The sequence below is a fragment of the Coloeus monedula genome (assembly GCF_965178545.1).
Source record: "Coloeus monedula genome assembly, chromosome: 8".
Taxonomy (NCBI): domain Eukaryota; kingdom Metazoa; phylum Chordata; class Aves; order Passeriformes; family Corvidae; genus Coloeus; species Coloeus monedula.
Window position 1 is genome coordinate 25451196 of NC_138788.1, and position 25645 is coordinate 25476840.

The following is a 25645-nucleotide window of genomic DNA, read 5'->3' on the forward strand; positions in this document are numbered from 1 at the left end:
TGTGGGGTTGTTGTGACCCAAGTGCAGGATCCAGCACTTCACTTTGCTGAACCTCATACAGCTGGCCTTGGCCCATTGATTCAGCCTGTCCAGACCTCTCTGTAGAGCCTTCCCACCTTCAAGCAAACCAACATTTCCACCCAATTAGTGTTGTCTGCGAATTTACCGAGGGTACACTTGATCCCCTTGTCCATATCGTCAATAAAGATGCTAAACAGAGCTGGCCCCAATACTGAGCCCTGGGGAGCACCACTGGTAACTACTGGCCACCAGCCGCATTTAACTCCATTCACCGCCACTCTTTGGGCTTTGCCACTTTCTCCAGGAGAATGCTGTGGGACATGATGTCAAAGGCTTCACTAAAGTCTAAGCAGACACATCCACAGCCTTTCCCTCATCACAGATCAGGCTGGACAAGCAGGACTTGCCTCTCATAAGCCCATGCTAACTGGGCCTGATCACCTGTTTGTCCCATATGTGCCCTGTGATGATCTGTTCCATGACCTTCACCAGCACCAAGGTCAGACTGATGTGCCTGTAGTTCCCTGGATCCTCCTTCCAGCCCTTCTTGAATAACAACACAGGTAACGTCTTGCTCTGCAGGAGGACATTCATCACTTCATAGCTCAGAGCATACCTGAGAAGGCACAGATGCAAACTTGCTGATTGTTAACTAAGCAAAGTGACTTTCAATGAGTACAGAACATTGATGGGACTGTGGACTCCAATTTGTTAATACACAAAGATGGGGCTTCATTCCTCTCTCGTGGATGACTGAAAGAGCTGTCAATTTTCAGTCTGGCATGTGCCCAGTGAGCTTAAGCCTATCTGACATTTATGAAATGTACAACCTACACCTTTCCACCATGTGCTGAACTGCTAAGTTGCACACGACACGCAGGAACACTACTTATTCTGGTGAGGTTTTATCCATCGATCTTGCCTCCAGGAAACTCCCAAGTAACTTCACATTGCCCTAAGGCCATAATTCACTGTGCTTCTCACTGGTTTCACAGGACATCCCTCATGATCTCTGATGCATTTATAATAAATGTATTACATGGGAACAGAGATATCTCTTTTCATACCTTCACTGCATCCAGGTAAACTCTCACAGATCTGGGACAAACCTTTAAGTTCTTCATTCATGTGATGTTTGGATGTCAGATGAAGATCCAGATGTGAGTAATGTAAGTGACTTTAGTGTCCCTGCTATGGAGGCACTTTTGCTGGAGGAGTTCCCTTCAAGTCACTTACCGGGAAGATCAGGCCAAGATCTGCTGGGCAGCAACATGTTGTAACTATGAACTCCATTTTCTCCAGGGCCAATTGTCTATTGTTTCCGCAATTAGAAGAAAAGGTACATGGTTGATTTCAATATTGTTGCTGTCTTGTGCCTTTAACTGACCAGTTATATGGGTATAGATTGCAGTGTCTATCTGAAAACTCCTGGGATTCCAAAGAGCACAAACTCAGACAGGTGCCAGCTGGATCCCAGTACAGCTCCAAATCAACTCTTACAACCATCAGGATCAAAACCTGTCCTGCCAGTTGATAGTGATTTACTTTGAGAGAAGGGAGATGGAGGCAAGTGTCTGACCTCCACACAGACTATTTATGTTGAGTAACTTGAGGTCCCACATAAGATGGAAAGTTCTTTAGTGCAGTATCAGGAAACTCTGAAAGAAAATGTGTCTCCACCTGAGGATAGGATTTGAAGCCTGTTGATCCAGTTTTTCATAGTAGAAGGGATTCTACTTGTCAGTACTTGATCCAAAGAAGTTACTATGGTAAAAAATTACCAGAAATAAAGGAAGTTACATATTTGGAAGTAAACCAAGGGCAAGACATCAGGTTGTCCAATGATAAATGCTTTTTCTAGTATGCATTATTGTAGGATACAAGACTGCAGACTCAACAGTATCTTGTATCAGCTGCTCCATTTCCCAGCTGATAACTTATCTATGCAATGTATAAATTCACATTTCTCTGACCCCACCTTCATGGGAACTACAAGATGTATTTCAGGAACCAGTACTTTAAAATATGCATTAATTTCGTTAGTACAGCTAAGGTTTTATGTCTTTAAAGAGAAATTACATTCTGAAACAGTTTATAAGTAACTGTTCAGCTAATAAAGAAACCTTAATAGGTAAACTTACAAAATTATTTGTCTTAAAATAAATGTTATCCTTGTGTTTTAAAATTATTAACAAAAGAAGTTTAATGTACTTACACTTTTTAGAGCAGATACCATGTTTCATTACCCAAGAAACAAAATTACTATGTATCACATCTTGACTCATACTGCATATATGACAGTTAAAATTAAGTGAAAATTTTGAATCTCAAATTTTAAAGTGTTTCACCTATAATAAAGACTACTGCATTAAGAAAAGAAGGATTTCTGTGGAAGAGTAATACCATGTGTAGAAGAGTATAAAGAAGAGTATTGCTAATACAGCTACAAAAAACATACAAAACCTTTTAATATATGAAATTTGCTATTACTTTTCAACATGCAAAAGTCAGGCTAAATTGAGTCTGAAAATTGTAACGCTGTTTAACACAGGTTTTTATAAAAAATAAAAAAAGAGAAAAATTTTAAAAAAGAATGTTGCTGATATTCTGTCAACAGGAGACAGTTTGCTAGCCCTCAGAGAGCAAAGAAAGAAATGATAACTGGATTAAGTAAAATATAGATAGTTTCCCTAGAGATAGGAACTTTCTAACATGTAATGCAAACAGGCTTGGTTTTTGCTTCATCAACAGTATTCAGAAAGGCTTTTGGTGTGCTGGACAATGCATATATATTCTAGGTAGATCACAGGAGCCCAGCATTCTGCTTGGGAACATTACAGGGAAAATGCTTTGGGAACTTCTGTTACTTAAACATAGCCTGGTGTGTGCTTGGTTCCCTGAGACCTTCCTTCTAGCAATGTGTTTATGGGGACTCTTTGAAAGCTACAGAGCAGGGTGAAAAGAGAGGGAAGGGTTCTGGGAAGATTTCTGCCTGTATAAGCTCAAATTACTTAATACTTTTTTTATTAGGTCGAGACTAGGCTGGCTTGTCCATACAATGTCACTTGCAGCAGCATGCCCCGCAGCAGTTTGGACAGGGATTCTGGGTAGTTTCCTCAAAGATGAAGGCCACCTCTTTCCAGAGAGGAGTCTTGGTGGGGTGAGGATCTCTTTAGATCCTCTTTAGGTCCCAAAAGGCTGTAACCCCCTGAAAGCACACACAGCATTGCCTGAGAATTGGCTGTGCATCAAAGCCAAGTGGCCTTAGCCTTGTAGTGGCCTCAGGCCACCACTAGCTGGAGAGGAGTAGGTATATTGCTCTATGGGGTTCACTTCCCTGTCAGTCCTGATGTTCAGAAAGTTATATTCATATGAGGAGCATTTTAAAGGGAGTTTGATAAAGAGAAGATGGTTCTTGAACTTGTGATTAAAATTGGTGGGAGTCCAGAAAGCAAGCACGTATCTACATGAAAGATGCGCTTGTAGTTGCAGCAGATGTTAACACTGTCAGTAGAGCTACAGGACAACTTTTACTCCTGGCTCTCTGCAGGTTCCTGTCAGAGTGTGGCTAACACATCCCTTTTCTCCTGAGATACTACGCAGCTGCTTCATAGGGTGTTGCAGTGTTATGTCCAAGCTCCCTAAGCTCACTGAGCCTCAAGGAGAAGGCACTAAGCAGTAACACTCTACACACACCTCTTGTGATCCTGAAAGATGGCAGACAAAAACATCAGAGAGATCAGATTAAAAAAAGTGAAGACAACTACCTCAAAGAATGACTTTGCCCCCAGCTTGCTGTGAAGACAGTGTTCTCCAGTCTCAAAGCAGCTCTCAAACTAAAGGCCCCAAAACAGAGAGAACCAGTGTGGGGATGAAAAAGAGAGAGGCAGGAAATCTGCACAGAGACAATGCAGAATGCAGACAGTGCAACGTGAAAAATATGTGAAATGCTTTAAATCAAATTAACTGAAAATAGTATAAAAAAAAAAAACCCCAAACAACCCAATCAAGAAATTCAACACTGGTAAAAACATACACTTGCAAAACCCAGTCAGGAGCTAGAATGAAATTATTTTATTAGGTTAAAAAAGAATTAGTATTAGCTCTATGTTCATTTTAACATGTATGTAAACATTAACAATCCCAAGGCTGCCTATTAATTCACAAGTGGCATATTTAGAGTATTTATGATATTATACCCCATGTTGGGACATCCCATTACAGAGTCACGGTGTTAAGCTCCATACTTAAGGTGGATTCTGCAATGCATTGCATCTTTCCAGTTACTCTCCTGCTGTATGATTACTTTGGGGCAAGAATTTACCACTTGGTTTCTGCCCACAGGGGAATCTCTTTGGAAACTGACAAACTGATTTAAGCAGCTGTGGAATAATTTACTGGGTCTTGAGTTTTACTACAGGAGAACAAAAGGTTTTGAGAGCTTTCGGTGTTTTATGCCACAACAAGAAGAATGTTTGGCTTAGTAACTGTCCACTTTCTCTTAGACTTTCCTCTTGCCTCCCACAAGGATCATATTTGACTGCCACTTGAATGCAACCATTGGTAAGTGCATCTTTCCCAGGATGCAGGTCTATAACACAGCCTTTTAAAAATGTAGATGGTCCTGGGGAGAGAGAAGACACCCCAACAACAGAGCCCAAATCAACATTAGGTGTATATAGACAAAAACAGTGCTTAAATACAAAACATGCTTCAACTGATAGCATGTTTCCAGATTCCCAAAAGTCAAACAAGGGAATGTTAAGCAGCATTATCCTTTTACAGATGACAAAACGGAGAAAGAAAAGCAGAATATGACAAAGATAACGGATATCTCAAAATCTGGGTTCATAATTCCTAATCTAATATTCCTCCTGCGAGACCTCATTGCTTACTATAAATAAACTATTTCCTCCCTAGATTTCAGTTGTTGAAGTAACTTTTGAACTCTCTGCAAAAAAGGGATGCTGTGGGTCCAATGCTCACCCCAAGAAACACTGGAAGGATTAATCAAGGTTTGTGAAGCACTGAAAGTGCAGGGGAAACCCCCAGGAGGAAGTCTGTATTTCCATATTCTGACCAGGACTTAAAACGCATGCAATAAATACAGCCTGAGGCACAGAACAAGCAATACGAATAAAATAAAATATTGAACAGCTGTTTGTTAAGTGAATACTGCTCATCCCACATACCAAATTTTATTTCTGCCTCAGGCTGCAGGGAGTGGGAGGCTGAAGTAGAATGTTTCTTCAAAGGGTTAAATAGTGACAAAGTTATAAAAAATTGAAACTGTTTCTTGAAAAGGAAAATATTAAGACAACCTTTACAGGCAGAACCGCAAGCCCCACTCATTATTGTATTAGAAATACAATTGGTTAGATAGTATAGAAAGTCTACAATTTACCAGGTTAACTTCTTTGTGGAGATGCACTGTCTTTCAGGCTACAAAAACTATGTGGACACCACCAAACACATACAAAGCTCTCATTTTTTAAAGAGGGGTGAGAAGGAAAGAGGTTACATCACTCTTGCAAACTAGGAAAGTTCCAAACACTGCAGTAAGCAAAGATGGTGAGATCTGCCTGGAACTAAACCCCAAAGGAGCCAGCCTCACCCAGAGCAGCTTTCCTTCCCAGCATGCTGCCTAAAGCAGGCAACACGAAGTTGCTGGTGGGTGTGAGCTCACAACTCACACAAACAGCCCATACAGGTTGCTGGATGCAGGGCGCTGACTTCTGCTGTCTCTTGCAAACTAACAAGAGTTTATTTGCTTTTCAGCATCAGAAAGTGGAATACCTAAAAGTAAAGAGTCCTGATTAGAAAAATGAAAGGAAAACAGCACAGCTGCTGTGCACAGAGTGACGGAGCCTCACTCTTCTACCACTACAACTTCTTTGGGAATTAAGGGGAAGGAGAATTGCCTGAAAACAACAATACAAAGAGCAAGGCAGGAAAAACAGGAACCGTGGTAATCAGAAGTAGCTATGCTCCCACTGCAAACATTATTTTCTAACATTTCTTATTTTCCTTTCCAGAAATTGCTCTGTAAAACCACTTCCCCCTAGCCACCCCCCCCCCCCCCCCAATTATTTTTTCCCCCTTTACAAAAGTAAAGATTTTCCTAAGACTGGTATTCAGAACTGACAGCCATTAACTCCAGTGTCTGTTTTTAGAACGTACTTGAGAAAACTCTGATTTTCTCAAACCACTAGGAAAAAAACCCAAGTCAATCTTAGCAATTACAGCAGTCAAATATTTTTAATTATAATTTCTTGTTGTTAAGTGAATAACCCAAAAAATACTGGGGCAAAAAAACACATCGAAAAAAAACCAACGAAAAGGAGCACTAGAAAATCAGCCCAGTATTTGATCTCTCCTCTTTTTTTGCTGCTGAAAGCCACATGGCACACATAGTATTTTTAACTGAGGAGTGTCTCGTTTCAAATATATACTGAGGAATCTTATTTCAAACATATACTAAATAAGGAGAGGAGTATTAAAACAGGCAGTCCCTTACTCTAATTTTATCCATCTCCCTCCCCTTCTTTCCTTGATGCAGTGAAACTTTAACACCAAACCCTGTCTCTCTCTCTCTCTCCTTTTTTGTAAACAGTGATCAACATTTTCCTAAATGACCCCCGAAACAACCTACTTCGAAACTACTCATTAGTAACAGCCACGTTTGCAGTATTAACCTGGATGTGGCTGTTTATTAAGATCTTTTAAGGGGGTTAGAATGAAGACACACTGCCGGTGTACAGGGAGCACAGAAGGGGTAATTTAAAACCCATGTTTTTCCTCCCCCTCACCGAAAACATGCCCAGCATTGTGCAGCTGTGCTGCCAGCTTCATCACTCCCTCCATCTCCACTCTTGCTAATTAAAAGGTTGATCACAGAACAATGCTCTTCTCATTAATTTCGGCTTTCTGATTGGGCAGGATTCCCACTCGCTCCGCCTGATCTTTTCCACACTGCTGAAGTTAATGTGACAGGAGCCCGAAGATGGATTACCCGCTGCCATATTGCCCATCACCTCCAATCAGCAGCTATCGGGGTAAACTGATTGTTCTAATTTGCTCTCATTATTTTTACAATATCAGGAGAAAATAACGCACACAGCTCACTGTCAAAGCCGTGAAAATCAGCCATTAGTTAAACCCAGACACTGAGTGGCTTTATTAGAAGCACTGCAGTTTATTGATTCAGCTTCGGTAAACTAAGATAATACCTGTCCTCTTTAAACACACTTTTTTAGGTGCACTTACGTAGCAAGAAAATATTTATTAGGATACTTTTGGAAATGCTTGCTGTCTCAGCCTGTTATTTTGATACGCTGGCAGACAACAAAGATTAAGAACAATGGAAGCTTGACTTCCACATAAAGAAGGGCAAAATATGCAGCATTATCCTCACGGCAGCCTGCATGCACGTCTCAGCTACTCTTCTACAGTTTAAATAAAAATCATCTCAGGACTAGTATGACAGGTGAATATGTAAATACACCCCAAAATCACACAAAATACAGTACTACCATAAAGGCAGACATGGTACAGGCATAATTGTATGAACTGTATGTACAAGGTCAGTGATTTAGTTTGGGGTTTGGCTTTTTTGCTGGGGTTTTTTTGGCTATGCAAAAGAACCTCTCTAGCCCAGCATCAAAACACAGGGACTGAGAGCAGGAGGTCCAAATAAGGGAAACTGTTTTGTATGTCTGGGAACTACTTTTTCCCTATGTAAAGGCATTGTGCTGCCACAACTTGGGAACGGGATCAGAAATGTCACTCCACACTGAAGCCTCACAGGATCTCAGAGCTAAGAAATGAATAAAGTATTGTTAGCAGTATGAAGTCAGGCATTTTTACACCACAGCAGTGTTAAGAAAATGCTGAAAATCCTGAACCTCTTACTGTCTCTGTGCTATATATAAAGGACCTACATTATCTTGCCTGCTGCCTATCTGCATCCTAGCAAAGGGAAATGCTAAATAATGGGATTAACAGAAATACGGTACTTTAAATCTTGCTAAACATAAACCTTAAACTGGTGTCTATGATGCTCTAACTGGCAACGTACTCCAAGAGTGACAGGCAGAGCACAGCAGACTGATTTTACTTTTAAATAATATCTAAATTAGATTAGTTCTTTGTGTAGATCTGCATGAACCAGAGGGGACATTCATCATTGTGCCAAAAAAGTTAAATTCACTGGGGTACGCTCAAAGTGAATGGTTCTAGACCTACGTTTTATCTCTCAGACACATCATCAAGATGCTGTGCCAATATGCATGAAGTCAGCTAGGAGCTGCAAGAAAGACAACGGGAGAGTAACTGGATAGCAGAAAAGGTTTAATTTTTTCCTCTGTAGATTATGAATTGCTTGGGACAGGATCTGTGGTTTCTCTGTCTTGTAAGCACAGAGCATCCCTTTCAAGACTTGAGCTTCTTTTTAAATATTTAAACAGCTTAAATATAAAGAAGGGTATTCTCCTCCCTCCCCCTCCAAACCAGATGTAATTCTAGTTCCCCCTCCTCCCCCTGATGTAATTTAAAATGCTACAATTTTCATTACTGCTTTTTAATATTTTTAAATCCTCATCAGCTAGAGCCTTGCATTTGGGGGTTGGTTTTTCCTCCCTCCTAGAAAAGCCACCTCCTAGCTTTGTTTGGTATCTCTTTCGACCCTTGCTAATGGTGTTCTCTTGGAGGGGCGTGCCATGCTTTTCCCCTTAAAATTCCTGCACTGAAAGACTGCACCACACCACACTCCACAAAACGTGCTGATGGCACAAATTACAAGCCCCCAGCCGAACACTCCAGCCCCCACCATTCGGGCAGATTTATGTGGGCTCTTGCCGACGTTATTACAAGTCAGAGTTTATTGGGAAATTGTTACATTATGCGGAGTGTCTAACAAATTGCTTATGCTGCTATAATTGGATTACAACAGCCGCTTGCTCCCACCGGTAAGATTAGGCAAGTAGGACTCCTGCCGATCTCTGAGCGTTAGCAGTAATTTTATTTGCCTTGCCTCTCTCTTTCCTAACAACATGCCTCTTTCCCTGCCAGCTGTCTGCTGAAAAGGCACAGGCTTGTTCCTTGGCCCTAACAATGCAATTACAGCCCTGCAGATCGCACTGTTTGTGCATTAAGTACAGAGCCAAAACGAGGCGAATTGATCGTTTGACTTTTGGAGGAGCCATGTGATCTCTGCGTGCGGGTGATCCGGCATGCACCAGTGGGCAGTGCTGCAGTGCGCGCCTCATGATGAACCCGCTCCACGCTACCTCCCCTACCCTGACTGCTCCCAACAGCAAAGATGCTGCAGCCCACCCCACGTTAACCCCCACCAGGCTACAGAAACAGCCTCATTTTTGGGTGCTCTCTTGCTAGGCTGAACTCAGAATTCGCTCTGCCTTCTGAAATGTGATACTTGGCCACACCAGTGGCTTCCCTGCAGTGGGCTCCACTAGGAAACTGCTATTACAGCATTTCATACCACAAGCATTAGCACAAGAATTGGATGTATTTTCAAACAACTTTTTTATTTCTTGTATTTGAAAAATACTAAAAATACATCCAGTATTCCATACCATCTGAGGCTGCTGTGACTGCAGGTGACTACTTAAAAAGCAATGTTTCTCGTCATGTTTGCCACCATTTATCACTAAAGCCACCAATGACATGGATTCCAAACTGTTTCACATTTCCAAAACAAATCCAAGTAAATCCAAGTCCAGTTTGTTTATAACACTTATCCTGGTAAACACTCCTTACAGGCTTAATGTGACAGACCTCGAATGAAGACCTCAAGGCTGTAATTCTTTATGCAGATATCCATCACCAAACCAGCAAACACACAGCAAGGAACTACAGCACATGATACTACACATAATACTGGCGCAGGGGAATTTTGACTAAGGATGCCAGGTCAAGCTCTAAATTTTAAAAGATTTCTATTACATCTTCATTGCCTGTACACTGAGAGGATTCCACGATGATTCCATATAGAAGAGACCTCCAGAGTTCTCCTGCTTAGCCTCCTGCTCAAAGAAGGGTGCATTATGAGGTCAGATCAGGTAGCTCAGGGCTTCATTCAGACTGGTCTTGAAAACCTCCAAGGATGGAGGCTGCAGAGCCTCCACAAGCAACCTGCTCCAGCTTGACTGTCATCACCACAAGAAAACTCTTCCTTGAAACCACTCAAACTTGAGATGGAGTTTCTAATATCTGTGATGGGACTTTCCAGTATTTACTGAACTCAATCTGAAATGTAATGCAATTTGCTTTATCAAGATTCCAAACCATGGGGTCCAAAAAGTAGAAACATCTCCACTGAGTTGACCAAACTTTGAAAATGATTCTTCATGTCAAGATTTTGCCTATCCCTTGCCTGACCATCCTTACTGCAGAGCTTGGAGAACTGATCTCCAGAATACACTTATGAGACCCTCAGCTACAAAGCAATGTATGAGTTAGTTTCTTTATTGCTATTTCTTCAAAGTCTCTGTTGCATTTAAAAAAAACCCAAGTGTAATTATTTTTTAATTTGTGGTTTCATTGACATACAAAGTCATTTTGGGTGGTAAGAGAAGCAGAAATGACAACCACTCCACAATTTTTGCGTAACTGAAGACTAAAGAAGTCTGTTTACACATAGTTTAACACTCAAAAGAAACTCTGAACAGCTGAAATGCCTTATAAATAGCTCAGACCCAGAGGAAGTGCAAACGTCTGCATTGTGAATTGTAGATCTTAATTACAGACAATGGCTGGTACAGCAAGTAGCACAGAAAAAAAAAAAAGTGAAACAGTTGCACTGTTCATGGTTGGCAATAATTCTTCAGGAAAATATTTACTATCAATCAGTTATGAGAAAAGGGACTCTGCGCTCATAAAACAGCACGTTGCTTCTCATACCAGGACCATTTCGCTTCAGTATAATCTGAATTTAAACAGCTTGTTTCCTGCGGATATAATTTTGGAAATAAATAAAACAAGTCTATCAAAATCTGGAGAATGTGTATGGTGGGGTGGAGTTGGGGGAGCAGGAATATCACATTTCTTTCTCTGTCATTGGCAAAGAGGTTATTAGATCGAGATGACGCTAAAGCATAAAGATTGTCTTGACCTAAAAAAAGATAAGACAAACTAGCAATTAAGATAAAGGTAGTCATATTTGTGAAAGGAAGATCATCATTAGGTCAAAGCTTTTACATAAACCTCCAATACCATTTTCTACTTTTGCTGTCTGAGAATTCACTTTCTAAGCACCTTTTGCATGTTAAGTACTCCCAGCAATATCCCTGCAATGCCTGCCATTCACACAACCCTCTTATTACAGAGAGAATACCTCCAACAGAAAGGTAAAATGACATACTTACACCTCTATCAGCCAGGGGTTGAGGCAGTGTTTATCCAGTTTGCAACAACCTCAAAAACTGCTGCCCCTCCCAGAGAAAGGTATATCCAAGACACAGTAGAGGACACTTTAGTGAAGGATTTGGGGCTGCAAGCATGTCCACTGGCAGTCCCTCTGCATCATTACACAGAAGCTTAATACTAAAAATTAAGCTAACATACTTTCTTATTAAACCAGTAGAACAAGTACCAGGAAACTGAATGTTGCTAGTCAAATAATATTTGTTCATGATTAAATTGCTCTAATTTCAATCTCAAGGACTGGAAAGGCTTCAAAAGCACTAGAAAACTATGCATTATCTGAAGATATACTGACTCAGTGGTATATCACAGCAGAACTCTGAGCTGGTTGTGCTATTCATGCAAAGTAAATGCAGACACACTCTGGAAAAAAAGAGCCATCAATCTGTGACATAAAGGGACTTGAGAGTACAAGAGGGACACTCTTCAGATCAATTTGTCCTACTGCCAACTGGAACATCCAGCCTGGAACCTGAAATGCTTCTTTATTAAAGAGTGCTTGTGGCTTTTCCTTTAAATTCATATAAAAATTCCAAACAATGTTATTATTGTGCAGACTATGTTTGTTCTAAAAATTCAGCAGTAGCAACACAGAAAGAACTGACAAAGGAAAGAAGATTTGAATTACCAGCTACTTCCACCACTCCTTGCTTTAGCTGAATCACCCTTGAGTGTAAAATACGTAGCTATAGCTAAGTAATAAAATGCATCTTTGAAAGGAAATTTCGCATAGCATACTGGAAGTGCCAAGGCCTGTTCTGTGTTTCCAGAACTGAGCATAAGAGCTCTGTCCCCCTGCACACTACACACAGCTTGCCCAGCCGGCATGCTTAAGCAGGGCTTTTCATCCAAGGGTCAAAGAAGTATTACACAGTTTCACAACAAAAAACTCACAACAAAAATTTCACAACATTGTTGCAAGAGTATTATTCAGTTCCCTTTTTGAAGAGAAGAAAGAAAAGCCATCATGGTCACAGCATGAAAAAAAAACATGCTGAAAATAAATGGTATAAACCCTTTCTAGATTCCCAGTTCAATATACTAACCACTGCACATTTAAAAGTATGAAGAACAGCAAAGATTCCCTAAAGGACAGAAAATGCTTAAAAGACCCTGAGAAGTCCCTTAGTTTGCCAGGATCTTAAAAAGCAAGACCAGTTATCACATGTGAGTAGCAAGCAGTGGCCTGAAACAGAGGGCTGATTCTTCAAGGGTGGTGTGCGTGACTATATTTTTCTTCTACAAGTTTACTTAGATCAAGGTGGAGACAGAGAACCTCTCCCAGCTGGTGCTGCTGAGTTCAGAACTATGCAGAAACCTGGGGATGCTGCAGGCCATTTTGAAGGTGGTCTCATCAGTGCTGTCTGGCAGGGATGCCATAGGGTGCCTGTCTCTGGCACAAGTAGGAAAGAATTTAATGTGCAAAATGAAACTGAGAACACTCCTTTGTACAAGAGATATGGATGAACTGGAACCGACTGCAGGAGTTAATAAACAGTAAGACCTATCTAATGAACGGAGGAAACGGGTATTGACTGTAGAACTCTGAGATCAGTTATACACCAACCTCTTGTCAGGAAACAACAAGTGCTTGGAATCAAAAGGCTATTTCCAGGATCCAGGGAGATGCAAGATCTAACAGATTCAAAGCAAACAGCAAAACTCAGACCTAACACAGCCCATATAACGAAAGGGTGAAAAGGTAAGACCTGTTTGAAAACAGGACTGCATATAATCCATCCAAGCAAAGACTCAGCCAAGGAGACTGAAGACACACTGGAGCATCCCTTACCACACATCAAATAGAAAGTGTGAAGGTCATCACAGAAAGGTGTTCCTGGGTACAGAACAGAAGAGAAACTTGTTTGGACACCCAGGAGCATCAAAAGAATCCTAGTGACATACCAGATGCCAGGGGACTTTTAACTATGTCCCTCTCTAATTGAGGATGAAGCACACATCAACACCATTATCTGCCTGAAGATACTGGCTTACGAAATATGGAACAAACAATAGGAACAGATGCTCGTTTGGCCAGATTTCAATAAGCCTCATTAAAATCAAACACCCTGTCCTTGGAGCTCAGGTTCATGCTACATTTCCACCTTATTTAAGCACCTAGTACCAATTCCTGAGAAAGTTGTCCACTTCTGGTTGCATACCAGTAGTATCATTAAAAGAAACTCTCTTGCAGAGATTTTTTGGTTTTTAAAGAGACAAACAGGAGGAGTTTTTACATATATGCCTCTGTGTGTACACACACATATAAAACACAATTAGAGATTGCACTTCCTTTTAAAAGACGTTTGCTTGAATATACATCAGACTTGTTGATCACTCAAAGGCAATGGACAAAAAGATGCCAAAAATAACAGAAAAACTCCTGTGCAAGGGAAAGAAATGATGTTACAGATCACACATGTGAAATCTGTGCATCACAATGTATAATTTTTAATTTAAGATCCCAGCTCTTCAGTCAAGACATGCACACACTTGAAACAATTTCTACTGTTCCTTATTTGCTTCTATCCAAACTTGTACAAATCCTATCAATGGAGTTTCAGAGGACAAATACCAGAAAAGAAGGGCTAAGAATAAGACACAAAGATTCATCAGAATATGATATTCTAGCTTTACTTTTAAATGTCTGAATAAAACTAGTTAATTCATAGGTTTGTAAAAGGCACTGAGCACCTGGCTGCACCAGCAGCATGACACTGTACACAAAACCAGATAGACAAAGTTTCCTAACAAACACAAACTTCCTTGAGTGATCAAAATACTGTCGCCCTGTGCTGCTTTCCATACCTGAACATGTGTATCTGTTTTTTCCCCCTCTATTTTAGGAATCATGCCAGTTGTTAGGTTGGTAGCTTACACTGGATGTCTGTTGGGGCCCTCCCCCTGACATGTGGTCCTGGGGGGGAGACACGGGGCTTTCCTAGCCCCTGATCAGCCTCGTTCCCCATGCAGCTGGGAAAATAAACACCTCTCTGAAACATCTATCAAGAATCAGTCCATATATATTTCTTTTCCACAGGCCTCACTGATTGATACACATGTTGCAGTTTCCACACTGTAACAAATGGTGGATGATGCGGGCAGAATGATCCCCGATCCCTAAGGACAGTGACTGATTTGTGAAGAAACTCTGGATTTGTCTTCTTGTTTTTGTTTTGCTGCTCCATCTCTAAATTATGGAGGAACTGTGGAAAGACTCTTGGCTCTCAGAGCCGCATATGGACACTTATCTTAAACTTGAAAAGATTCTTGAACAACGATTTGTAAATTTTAGTTTAGTTCAAGTTCAAAAGGAACTGAAACACTTCCTGGAATGGTTGTTTAAGAACTTTTTCTACGTTTCTTGGGATTTAATTCTTACCAAAGACTTTTGGAAGACTGTTTGGACACAGTTAATTTCTGAGGCAAAATACATGCCGATGGAAGAATATTTTCGTGACTATTATTTAATTACCAAGACGGTTGAACAATGTCAGCTGTGTCCTTGCGAAGTTAAAACTGCTTCAGGGACTGTGCCACCCAGGCCACGTGGACCGAGTGCTCTGTGAGCAGCAGCGAGGCAGTTCCCGCGCACGGGCGGAGCGGAGCGAGCCGCAGTGTCGGCAGCAGAGCAAGGAGCGGCGGGAGCGGCGAGACCCGGTGGTGCCCGCCCGGCCCCGCGCAGCACCTGGTGGAGCGAGCCCCATGCGAGGGGCAGCGCGCGGGAGGCGGCTGGCGGCGGAGTGGAGCCACGCCTCGCCGAGACGCGCTGGAGCAGGGTGCGGGGGGGTCGTCGCTCGGGGGCCTGGCCGAGACGTGGGTGCGGCACCAGGCAGCGGCAGCGCAGCTGAGAGCAGAGGAGGCGGCGCATGGGGAGCTGAGTGGCACATTCCCGAATGCGACCCTGGGAAGAGCGCGCAGGCACGAGCAGCCCCGACAATTCCAACACGGGAGCGAGCGAAAGCAAAAAAGAAAGCAAAAATGCAGCGAGACAGAAAACAGCAGCCACTCAGAAAAAGGAAAAAATCACCGTAGCTAAGGTTTTAGGAGTAGTAAAATGGTATAATGTTAAACAAAATTATGGTTTTATAACAAGATGTGACAACCGAGAAGACATATTTGTTCATGGAACTGCTATTAAAAAGAATAACCCTAAAAATTACCTGCAAAGTGTAGGAGATGAGGAAGTTGTACAATTTGATATAGTGCAAGGAAAGAAGGGTTTACAAGCAGCAAATGTTACTGGGCCTGGGGGTATTCCAGTCAAAGGCAGCCGTTATGCACGAAATTATAAACGATATCCATCCCAGCAGCTTCCCTACCCACAGCCTACTTTCCCCTTTTACCCTATACCCAATATGAACCCTTTCCGAAGGTTACCCCATCCCCAGTTTATTCCTAATCTGTTTTTCACCCCATGGCTTCCCTATACAATTCCCTTTCCCTACAACTCCTATCCGATGCGGGGATGAAAAAGGGGAGGGAAGAAATTAACTATTTTTGTTTAGAATTCCAACAGGTACAAATGGAAGAAACCCTCTCCTGCCTCAGTTTCCCAACAAAGCATGCCTGGAGAGTCCTGTCTCCCTTCTGTCAGCCTTAAGATGTTCCAGAGAATCTGTTTGGACATTTAAAGACTCAGGAGGGTGGCTTGTTTTGTTTTGAAATTGTCCTTGTTATCTCATGTTTATCCAGTTGTTTTCAATGTTAAGTTTTAAATCTCTTTTGGTTAAAAATAAACGGGTGAAATTGGGGCCCTCCCCCTGCCATGTAGCCCTGGGAGAGGGGCCCTGGGGGGAGACACGGGGTTTCCCTGCCCCTGGGCAGCCTCGTTCTCCGTTGGTTGGTTTGTGTTCCCCTGCGCGGGCAAGGACCCTCGGGTCCCGTGATTGCCGCAGTTCCTCAGCAGATCCTCAGCCATGCAGCTGGGAAAACAAACATCCCTCTGAAACATCTATCAAGAATCAGTCCATATATATTTCTTTTCCAAGAGCCTCGTTGATTGATACACGTGTTGCAGTTCCCCCACTGTAACAGATGTCCTGTACAGAAGCACTCGTTCCCAAGAGAGTTTAATGAATGGACAGTGCTCCAATCTGAGAGAAGATACCTCAGTATTGGTATTTGTGGCCTCAAGGGTAACTGCATTTCATTCTTTGATCAAACTTTTAGAAATGTCAAGCACACGATCAGTAAATGCCATTAATAATGGTGCTCCTAACAGAGCACAGAGCACAATTATCTCTTCTGCAAGTAGGTGCAGAATCAGAAATTTAGTTTTCAGAAAAACCACTGTCTCTTGCAGACTGACTGACACATCTGACAAGCAGGTGATAATGCAGACGGTGGCTCCCGGTCAGGGCTGATACTGCACTGCAGAATCAGAAAGAGTAAAACATTTTTTCCAAAGTAACCCTTTCTGTGTTTCACTGCAAGTTAAAAAAAAAAAACCTGAACCCCCTACAATACATTTGGAAAAGTGCTGCAGATAATAAAAACTGTAGCACTTTCCAGTATTCACCTTCCACATTTTAAAGTCCGAGGCTATAAAATACATCAATCATGGAGGATAAAACTCGCCATGTGCATTTGGTAGGAGAAAGCCTCTGAACTCCCTAAATCCCATTTAAGCCCTTCACCTAGGGAACATTTAACAGTTGTGCCACTTGCCTATGCCATCACTGAGCCATCTGCACTTAGATAGCTGGATTTATAAATGCTTCGACACTTCTGGAATTTGAAAGACAAGCTTTCGTAGAAGCAACTTCATTTGGTTTATAGCTAGGAAGGCAAAGGAAAGGAGTACGGTAGCCAGGCAAGCTAGTACTAGAGGAATTGTATCCCCAAAAAAGTCCTTATGGTTTATTAGAGAAAGATACATATATATTTCAGATATAGATCTACACACATGTATGTGCATGTATGTATGCATATATATATATGTGTTTATGTATGGTTTTCCATACATTTATATGATGACAGACTGTCCATGAATATATACACATACATATATTGCCCTACAGCATATAGAGACACGACACTTCAAAAACACACACTATTTTATCTCCAGGGTGATGGCTCAAATTCATCCTCAAGAGCATAAAACAAGTCTTGCTGTTCTTGCCTTGAGGCCTACCTACGCCTCTCACCATAAACCTGCTGAAAATGTAACTTCAGGAGAGCTTATTAGCTAAGGCATGAAGATGTTACAGTATGTGATTTCATTTAAAAGAGGCACCACTTAAATTAGCTGTCCTTCTTGCTTACCCTTGCTCCTTCGTGAGGCGATCAGGTCAAACAGGACTCTGTAGAGCAGACAGGGCTGAATGGGTTTTGACCCATGAGCCTGCTGTGAGCTGCTTTATGGCATCGGAACGATGCTCTACGGTAAGACAACTCAGCCAGAGTTGCTCTGCTTAAAGAGTTTCATCTACTCTGTATCATAAAGCACCTTAGGAAGCAGTGTGCAACAGCAGTGATGTTAAGAATGGAAGTGCCAGTATGAAACTTTGTACCAGGACTTTGTACCAGAGCTGGTAAGCTTCTCTCAGAAGTGCTTCTCCAGTGGAAGGTAACTGGCATGTCAAGCACAGTTTATGAGCTCTAAGCCACCTGCAAGCACCATGACAAACTTTTGTGATAGCCAATTCCCTGACAAGAGTCAAAAGTAATGGGACATCCAAAATTCACCTGCAAAACCCCAGCAAAGATTTAGCTGAGAAATTATCTTAAAGGTCAATACAAAAATGGCCCCTGAAGGGACAAGGCACCTTTAACAACCAATCAAAGTATGAAAAAAATGGACTTCAAGAAGATCAAGGAATAAATAACTGAAAGGGAAAACACGCTTTTGAGTGGTCAGGTTTGTGGTGACAGAGGAGCAACAAAATGCCAGCTGGTTTCAGTAACAGATGGCTGCATGCACTGATCTGTCCTGCATGCCCATTCTAAACTTCCTTTCAGTGGAAATACAAAGCTTACACAAGGCTAAACACATCCTTCGCGCAGCCTTTCCACACATGGTCGTGGTTCAAATGTCCTCCACTGACAAACAGCCCAAGCTGTACATTGTTTTACTTTAGTTATGCTGAATTCTAAGAAAGAGGGTGGGTACTGGCACCTCATCTTTTCCAATCACATCTACCTCAATTCTCAAGAAATTACTTTCCTGTGACAGGCTAATAAATTCATTTTCTTACCATTCTGACTGTAATATCCCCCTCCTCCCTTTCCTTTAAGTACAGTGTTCACTGTATTTTAATTGAAGGTCCTTCTTTTTGCACCTCCCTTCTGGTAGCTAACAAAGGGAATCATGATACAAACAGCTCTCATGCAGTATTTCTAATATGCATCTGGACATTTATCATTTGAAGTTGCCACAGCTAATTACATGGCCAGCATAGGTCATCCCACTGGAAAAGCCTATTACTTGTATAGCAGAATGAACCCTTCAATCCTATATAGCTCAGGACTCAAGTAATCATTTCCAGCAGAGAAAAACAGCAAGCCTAAAATCTCCACACTGAAGGACAGAAAATCCTACCCCAAATACTTGCTTTTTGTTTAAATACTTTTTCTAACTGTAATATTTAACAAGAGCTTTTCGTTGACTAACAATGAACAATTTGCTAAAAAACCCTCAAAACCAAAGCTGTTCTCTTACTTACTTTGGCCACACAATTTTCAGTCTTCATAGCAGTGCTTCCTAGACATACTGTTTCCTGGTTTAAGCACAGTCTGGCACAGCTGTTGTAGGTCTGCAGAAAGATTGAAATGGTTATGAATAGAAGAACAATTTTCTTTCAGGCACCACATTTTTGGCACAGGAACCTACACTAATTCTACTACTCTACAACATTTCCTTTTTCTAAGATGTAAATGTTTCAAACCCAAATAAACCAGTTTATAGCAAAAGTCTATGTTCAGGGCATGCATGTCCTCTGAGAAGCTATGAACAATTTTACAGTACTGAAATACAAAGAAAAAGATTTTTCTTCTCTGTTCCTTTGAAAATGGAAAAAAAAATCTAATCTCAGTTTTTAATTCTTTCACAAAATGCTGCATAATGGAACAACTAAAGCAAGGTGATTTCTACACACTAGTTATCACAGAGTATGTCAAATGTGAATAAACATCCCACTTTATCAGAATATAAAATGTAAAATACATGGGGAGACTATGAAGGTTATAATCAGAAGGGAGCAAATGAAGACCACATTTCATTGTTGTATTTAATCTCCTCAGTTTTGTAAAGATTTTTTAAATTTTTTAAAGTAGAATGTCTTTTTTCTTTAATGCTGTCCTGCCCAAGTGACCCCCAATTGGGGCCACAGACTTCAAAATCTTTCCAGAACGCATCACTCATAGTCTCTCCCCCTTCTGAGGGAAGTGTATGAACAATACTTACAAAGTGGACTTAATATCATACTTTGGTTGACTTGGCTATTTAAACTAAAATGCCTAAAGAACTCAGGAGCTTCTAATGGAGGCTCTTCTCCTCACCGCCAACACCTCTGCTCCTCAGAGCTTCAGTATGGGATTAATACACCAGCATTTACAGAAAAATGCTCCCATGCAAAAGTGGCAACTCAAAAGCAAGCACAAACTTGCTTTGTTACAAGAGCAGTAAGTGGACCACAGAGAAGATGTTGCTACCTCAAATAGTTGCGTGGGGAAAACCCAAAAAACTCGCTAAAAGAGAATGAAATTAAACTTGTTACAAAGACATTTTCAAGAGCACTAAGTAAAACATACTAACACTCATGATATTTTTAAGATTGCCTTAATGGGAGGACGTACAAAGACTTGTAGAGAGCTGCCTGTCAGTTCTCTCCCTGCAATACTCACTGGCAATCTCTGGAGATCTTTTTTTCAGGGCTTGTTATGATTTCCATTTGTTTGATTTGAAATTACTTCAACCCCAAACCTACTATAGGTTACAAAACCTGTGGGCAACACTGGCACGATAACAGCTCCTAAACCTCTCCCTCTGCCCCAAACCTCCACCACCAGAGCCAGATTCCCTCAGCGCCAAGCACCAAGAAACAATCTCTCCCTTTTGCCCCTCTGCCAGAGGCCTGACTGTGCAAAACGTTGTCAACAGCAACACAAAAACCGGCAGAGGAGCACATGGCAAAGGATGTCAGAGGCAAGAATGCAAAGAGATTAAAAGGGGTTTATGCTGAGTGATTGGAGATGTGTCCACAAAGCCAGTGCTCCCAACAGCCCCAGCTCAGGGAAGCACCAACTGATGGGAACTGAGTGTTCGCAAACAGTTTATAACATTCACCTAAGTTCGTACGATCCTCATCCTCCACCATGGGAAATCAGTATACTGGTTCAAGCGTATCTGTACTGGACCAGCACAGGGCAAACATTCTTGGAGAAATTCAGGAAATCACAGTCCTTGCTACCTTACCTATTTAGAGAGCCCCTTTAAAGTTCACCATGAAACAGAAACAAAAAAAAAGCACAGAATCCCTATCGCCTCCATTGCTTTGGCAGTTCATGTTTTATTTCTCAGCTCTCTAACCAGAAAACAACCAGTGACAGACAGGAATGCAGAATATTCTGGCTCCAGCAGTTCTCCTTACATGTCACAACATTGACATCTGCTTTGACTAGCAGCCAGCAAGCAATTTCTGACCCTGGATCCAGAAGGAGAAGCTGAAAAATTCAAAAACATGAATTCATTCAAGGTGCTGTGCAGATGAACAAAGTGCATCTTTCAGCAGGAGAGGCTCAGATTCAAACTGGATTAGGCCACAAGCAAACAGAAGTCTGATGGCCTCTTGCAAATACTTGCCAATCTCATAAAACCATCACCCTGGTATGCACAGAACTTTCTCCTCAGAAGAAAAACCAGAATGGTATAAACTACTGTAAACTGGGGCTTAGATATAGCAGCCCAACTGATAGACAAAAAGTTGACACCATCTGCTTTGCACTGGCATTCAGACAATACCATGCAAACCTCATTTTACAGGCATGGTATTAGTTAAATTCAACCAGATTGTGAAGGTGAAAAACCATGAAGAGTTTATAAGATTCTTTGTTCAGTTTTGACATTTGTGTAATTTAACCCATTTATTGTAAATCCGTGATTTCTTTCATTTGTAATTTAATTCCTAGAATTCCGGATGCAGTATTTCTGTACAACTTGTCTGCTACATACTGTAAATTTCACGAGGAGCCCTGACTTGAGGAAAGCTACTACTAACTCCTCTTTGCAGATCAAAAGCTCAGCCACAAAAACATTTACTGAAAGCAACAAGGAAGTCTGTGGCTCTGTGAACTGTGAACTCAGATCTTGTCTGTCTTTTTCCTCCCAAGACAGGTACGCACAAACCTTGGTTGCACGCCAGCTCTTTAAAAGCTGGGCTTACAACAGGCTTTCTGCACATTTACAAATGGTAAAGAGTAGACAATCCAAATACAAAATGTGAAATACTAAATGCTAAACCTAAAGACACCAGCATTTCCTGAGAATGAAAGAAGCTCACTATGCACTATTCAAAAGTTATGTGCATGTCAGAATGCACATACAAATAATTATTCCACTGTATTGCCCAATTTTTATTACTTTCATCCACATTACATCTCAGTGAGAACAGCACCAATTGAACTTCCAATGATGCCATGATGATTTTTTGCCTTTTCTTTTATATCCCTGTCATACCTTTTTACAACTTCTGCATTCTTAGTGCTTTTTGCCTACATTCTTGGTCTTGTTTGTTCAGCTAGGAGACTAAACATTTTAGAAGCTTCGTAGGTAGGGGTTAGTGTGCCTCAGACCCCAAGGTCCTCTCCAGAACACATTCTGTAAACCAAGATAGAACCATCCAGGGGAAGGTTCTTTGGGGAGGGGGTTCATTCAAGCCTCTCATTGGGGAATCTTTGATAGATATGTTAATTAGTAAAACCTATAATGTTATACCAGATCTTTTGGGGGGGGCATTGTGGTGTGCATTTTGGTGCATTTGACCTGGACGTGTGCACCTAAGGATCCTTAAAATAAATACCGAGGTAAAATCCCTTTTTCCCTTCTAACCATGTTTGACTCTTGATTTTAAGACCAGGAAAAGGCATCACCAGCATAATTTGTCCATCAAATCCCACAATACCAGGATTACTGACTTTTGACAGAACTAGTATAGCATAAATTTAAAGAAGACAAAATAAAATACTTCTTCACACAGCTGGCAGTGAACTTCTGGAGCTTGCTGCCCCAGAACATCGTGCAGAGAAACATCATCAGAAGTGGAAAAAGGGACTAAACAAACTCATGGACAGCAGCTCCATAGATACTCAGCACAGATATCCCCTAAACATCCCTAATGCAACAGCAGTAGATGCTGCAGGAACAGGAGGGCAGTCGAGTACCAAAAGAGGCCAGACTTGTTTGCTCTCATTCAACAGCACCTTCCACTGACAGTGCCAGAGTAGGCAGTGGATGAGCAGACTCTGGGTCTGACTGACCTGGACATTCCCATGCTATCAGTACCTCTCTGCCCTTTGACAACATGCCAAGGAACTCCTCCTTCCCAACCTTTTCAACTACAGAAGGAGAGGAGAACATGCTTTAACTATGAGAGCCAACTTTTACACAGTAATTTTATTACATAAGGATTTATGTATGTGCCAAATTACCAGACTACCATTTAGTCCTTCAGCAGCTCTTTGTTTCCCAGTGGAAGTAAAAGAGAAAAAGGAAAAACCAAAAGGAGTATATATCATGTATTCAACACATCAGGATGCATATTTGAGATTAAAACATAAAGTACTCTTCAGTTTGACATACATTACTGTCTTTGCAAAGTTACAAAGTTCTTATTTTCCCATTCTCACAAAAGAATGCCTTATTGGCCTTGTGGGATGAATAAAGAGGGCAAAGAAGATTCACATGCATGTTCTACAATATGTTTTAAAGGGTTGGAAGCAAAACACAGAAAACCTAGTTGTCCCTCGTAGTCCAGGGGAAAAAGAGGTAATGTCACTCTACTTGATAGGTCTCAATGGAAATGTACTGACAGTGTTACAAAGAAGCTGCATCTGGCCCATGAGGCCAAGTTGTAAGAAGCTTGGAGAATATATTGTTAAGGCAGTATTATATGGGAATCTCTGAATGCTTTTTTGCAGGCAGCAGTTACTGGCTACAGAGAGACAAAATGGCTGCTGGACACGGAGATTTGGTTTCATCTGATATTGTTTGTACACTAGTAATTACTAGTGAATAGATCCAGTGAATAGACTAGAGAATTCTGAGAGCAGAGTTAATGTCATATCCAGTAATAATGCAGAGCCCTTCATGTTAGGTGAAACATTTGATGGTGTCTAATGCTATACTGCAACATAAGAGTACCTCCTTTCATTTGTTCCAATGCCCATGGGAACACTGACTTACCTGGAAGAAAAGCAGGAAAATCAAAACCAAAACTAAGCCTCAGAAAAGGAAATTTCTCAAGTTCAGCTTTAAAGGTTGACCCTTTTACATACCTCATGTAATCTGCACCAAAACTCTTCAAGTTTCTCCTCACCTTTCATCAAAATAAGAGGTTTCTTCATCAAGAAAAAGTATTCTGAAATGGTAGCCTGGTTCAACGCTACAGGCAGATAGCTTTGCGTTGGAGTGCTTTAATATGTTTTTATATTGCATATAAAGCATGCAAACATAAACCAGTTTGTTGAAAACTACCCTCTTTGTGGAAGCTGGCTGTAATTCTGAACAAGTTTTCAATTTTCACACTGCTGCTAGGGTAAAACATTTTAAAGAGTTTAATTTTTACAGTGGCTTCAATGACACGAGATTATCTAACAAAGTAATGGTTAATCAATAGAGGGTTTAGTTGTCAGGTGAAACATATAACACACTAAAAGGGATTGATTGCAAGACTCCTCCTTATTTACTGGGAGGTATATATTTAAAATGACACAAACTTGTTACCAAGCTGCATTCCTTTAACCTTGCAAAAGCCGTTTGAGAAGAGTGTTAAGCAGCCCTATAGCCAAACAAGCTCTAATGAAAAAAAAAAAAGAAACCTACAAATATATGGGAGCACCAAATCATGTCAGAAGCAGGGGAACCACAAAGCTGTATTCACTCTCAGCCAAAGGCTTAAAATGCCACAGAGGAACTAGACTATGGTTCACTAAAGATAGAGCTGTATCTGATCTCATTCCGTAAGTGTCTTTGGTTACATTTTTCTTTTTAAAGAAAGTATGATCCTGCTCTTTTGACACAAACACATAAACATTTCTCCTCTTGTCTGTGCAGCTCTGGATGAGCACTGAGCACTGAGCACCAACCTGAAGCCTCGAACTCCAGGCAGAACTCCATGTGTGTGCAGCTTTTCTACCAACTGAAATCCATTTCTTTGGCCATTCATTCCAAGAATCCCCAGTCCCTGAACAAAGCTCCACTTTTTAATAGAAGCTGCAACCCAGGAGCTCAATAAGATTTCCCCCCCCAATTGTTAGTAATTACATGATTTATCAGAGAAAGATAACACTAATAAAAACACAGCAAAAAGACAAAACCCATACCCTCCCTTCAAGTCATTTTCAGGGAAAAGATTATTAAACTGTTCTTTTTGAACAAGGGCTTTTGTAGCTAAGCACAAATTGCCAAACGGTTAGAAAAAAAGTTATTAGACTCAGAAGAATTCAGCAGAAATGGGAAGTTATATAAACAAATCACTCCAGCAGATTTGGAAAGATCGCTTTCATCTTATTTAGAGTCTTAGGAGACTTGCATTAATTACCCTTTAAAGGTCTTTCACATGGACTATTTAAAATAAATGCAATTTATTTATTTATTTCAAATGAGGTGCTTCTTCTGAAAGAATTAAGTAATCTTAGCAAATTTAAAAACGCTTTTATAAACAGGTAATTAAAAAGAAGACTAGAATTAAGTCAAGCTGTAAGACATTACCCAAGATCTGCCTCAACTATTTTATTAAGACGAAATTTTTGTTATCCCTAGCCCAGCCTTGGGAAGGATAGTCTCCACAGAAAGTTGCAAGACAAAATAAAGACTAGCCAAACAAAAAACTAGATCATTTACAGGATTTTCCCTAAAGCACAGTTTGTCATATTGCAATTACACCTTGCCGACTGTGAAAGCCAGAGTCCTTAATATTGCCACTAGAGGGAAGACGTGTCTTAACACATGGCAATGGTAGTT

General features: G+C 41.0%; 1 protein-coding gene across 4 annotated transcripts in view; it reads right to left on the reverse strand.

Annotated features, from left to right (window-relative positions):
* BTRC (beta-transducin repeat containing E3 ubiquitin protein ligase) overlaps positions 1-25645 on the reverse strand; it is a 125679-nt gene that overhangs the window by 44133 nt on the left and 55901 nt on the right. For all 4 annotated transcript variants that reach the window (XM_082285955.1, XM_082285953.1, XM_082285956.1 and 1 more), the window contains one exon: positions 19131-19220. In XM_082285955.1, coding sequence (XP_082142081.1) covers positions 19131-19220 — 90 coding nt within the window. The remainder of the gene's footprint in view (positions 1-19130; positions 19221-25645) is intronic.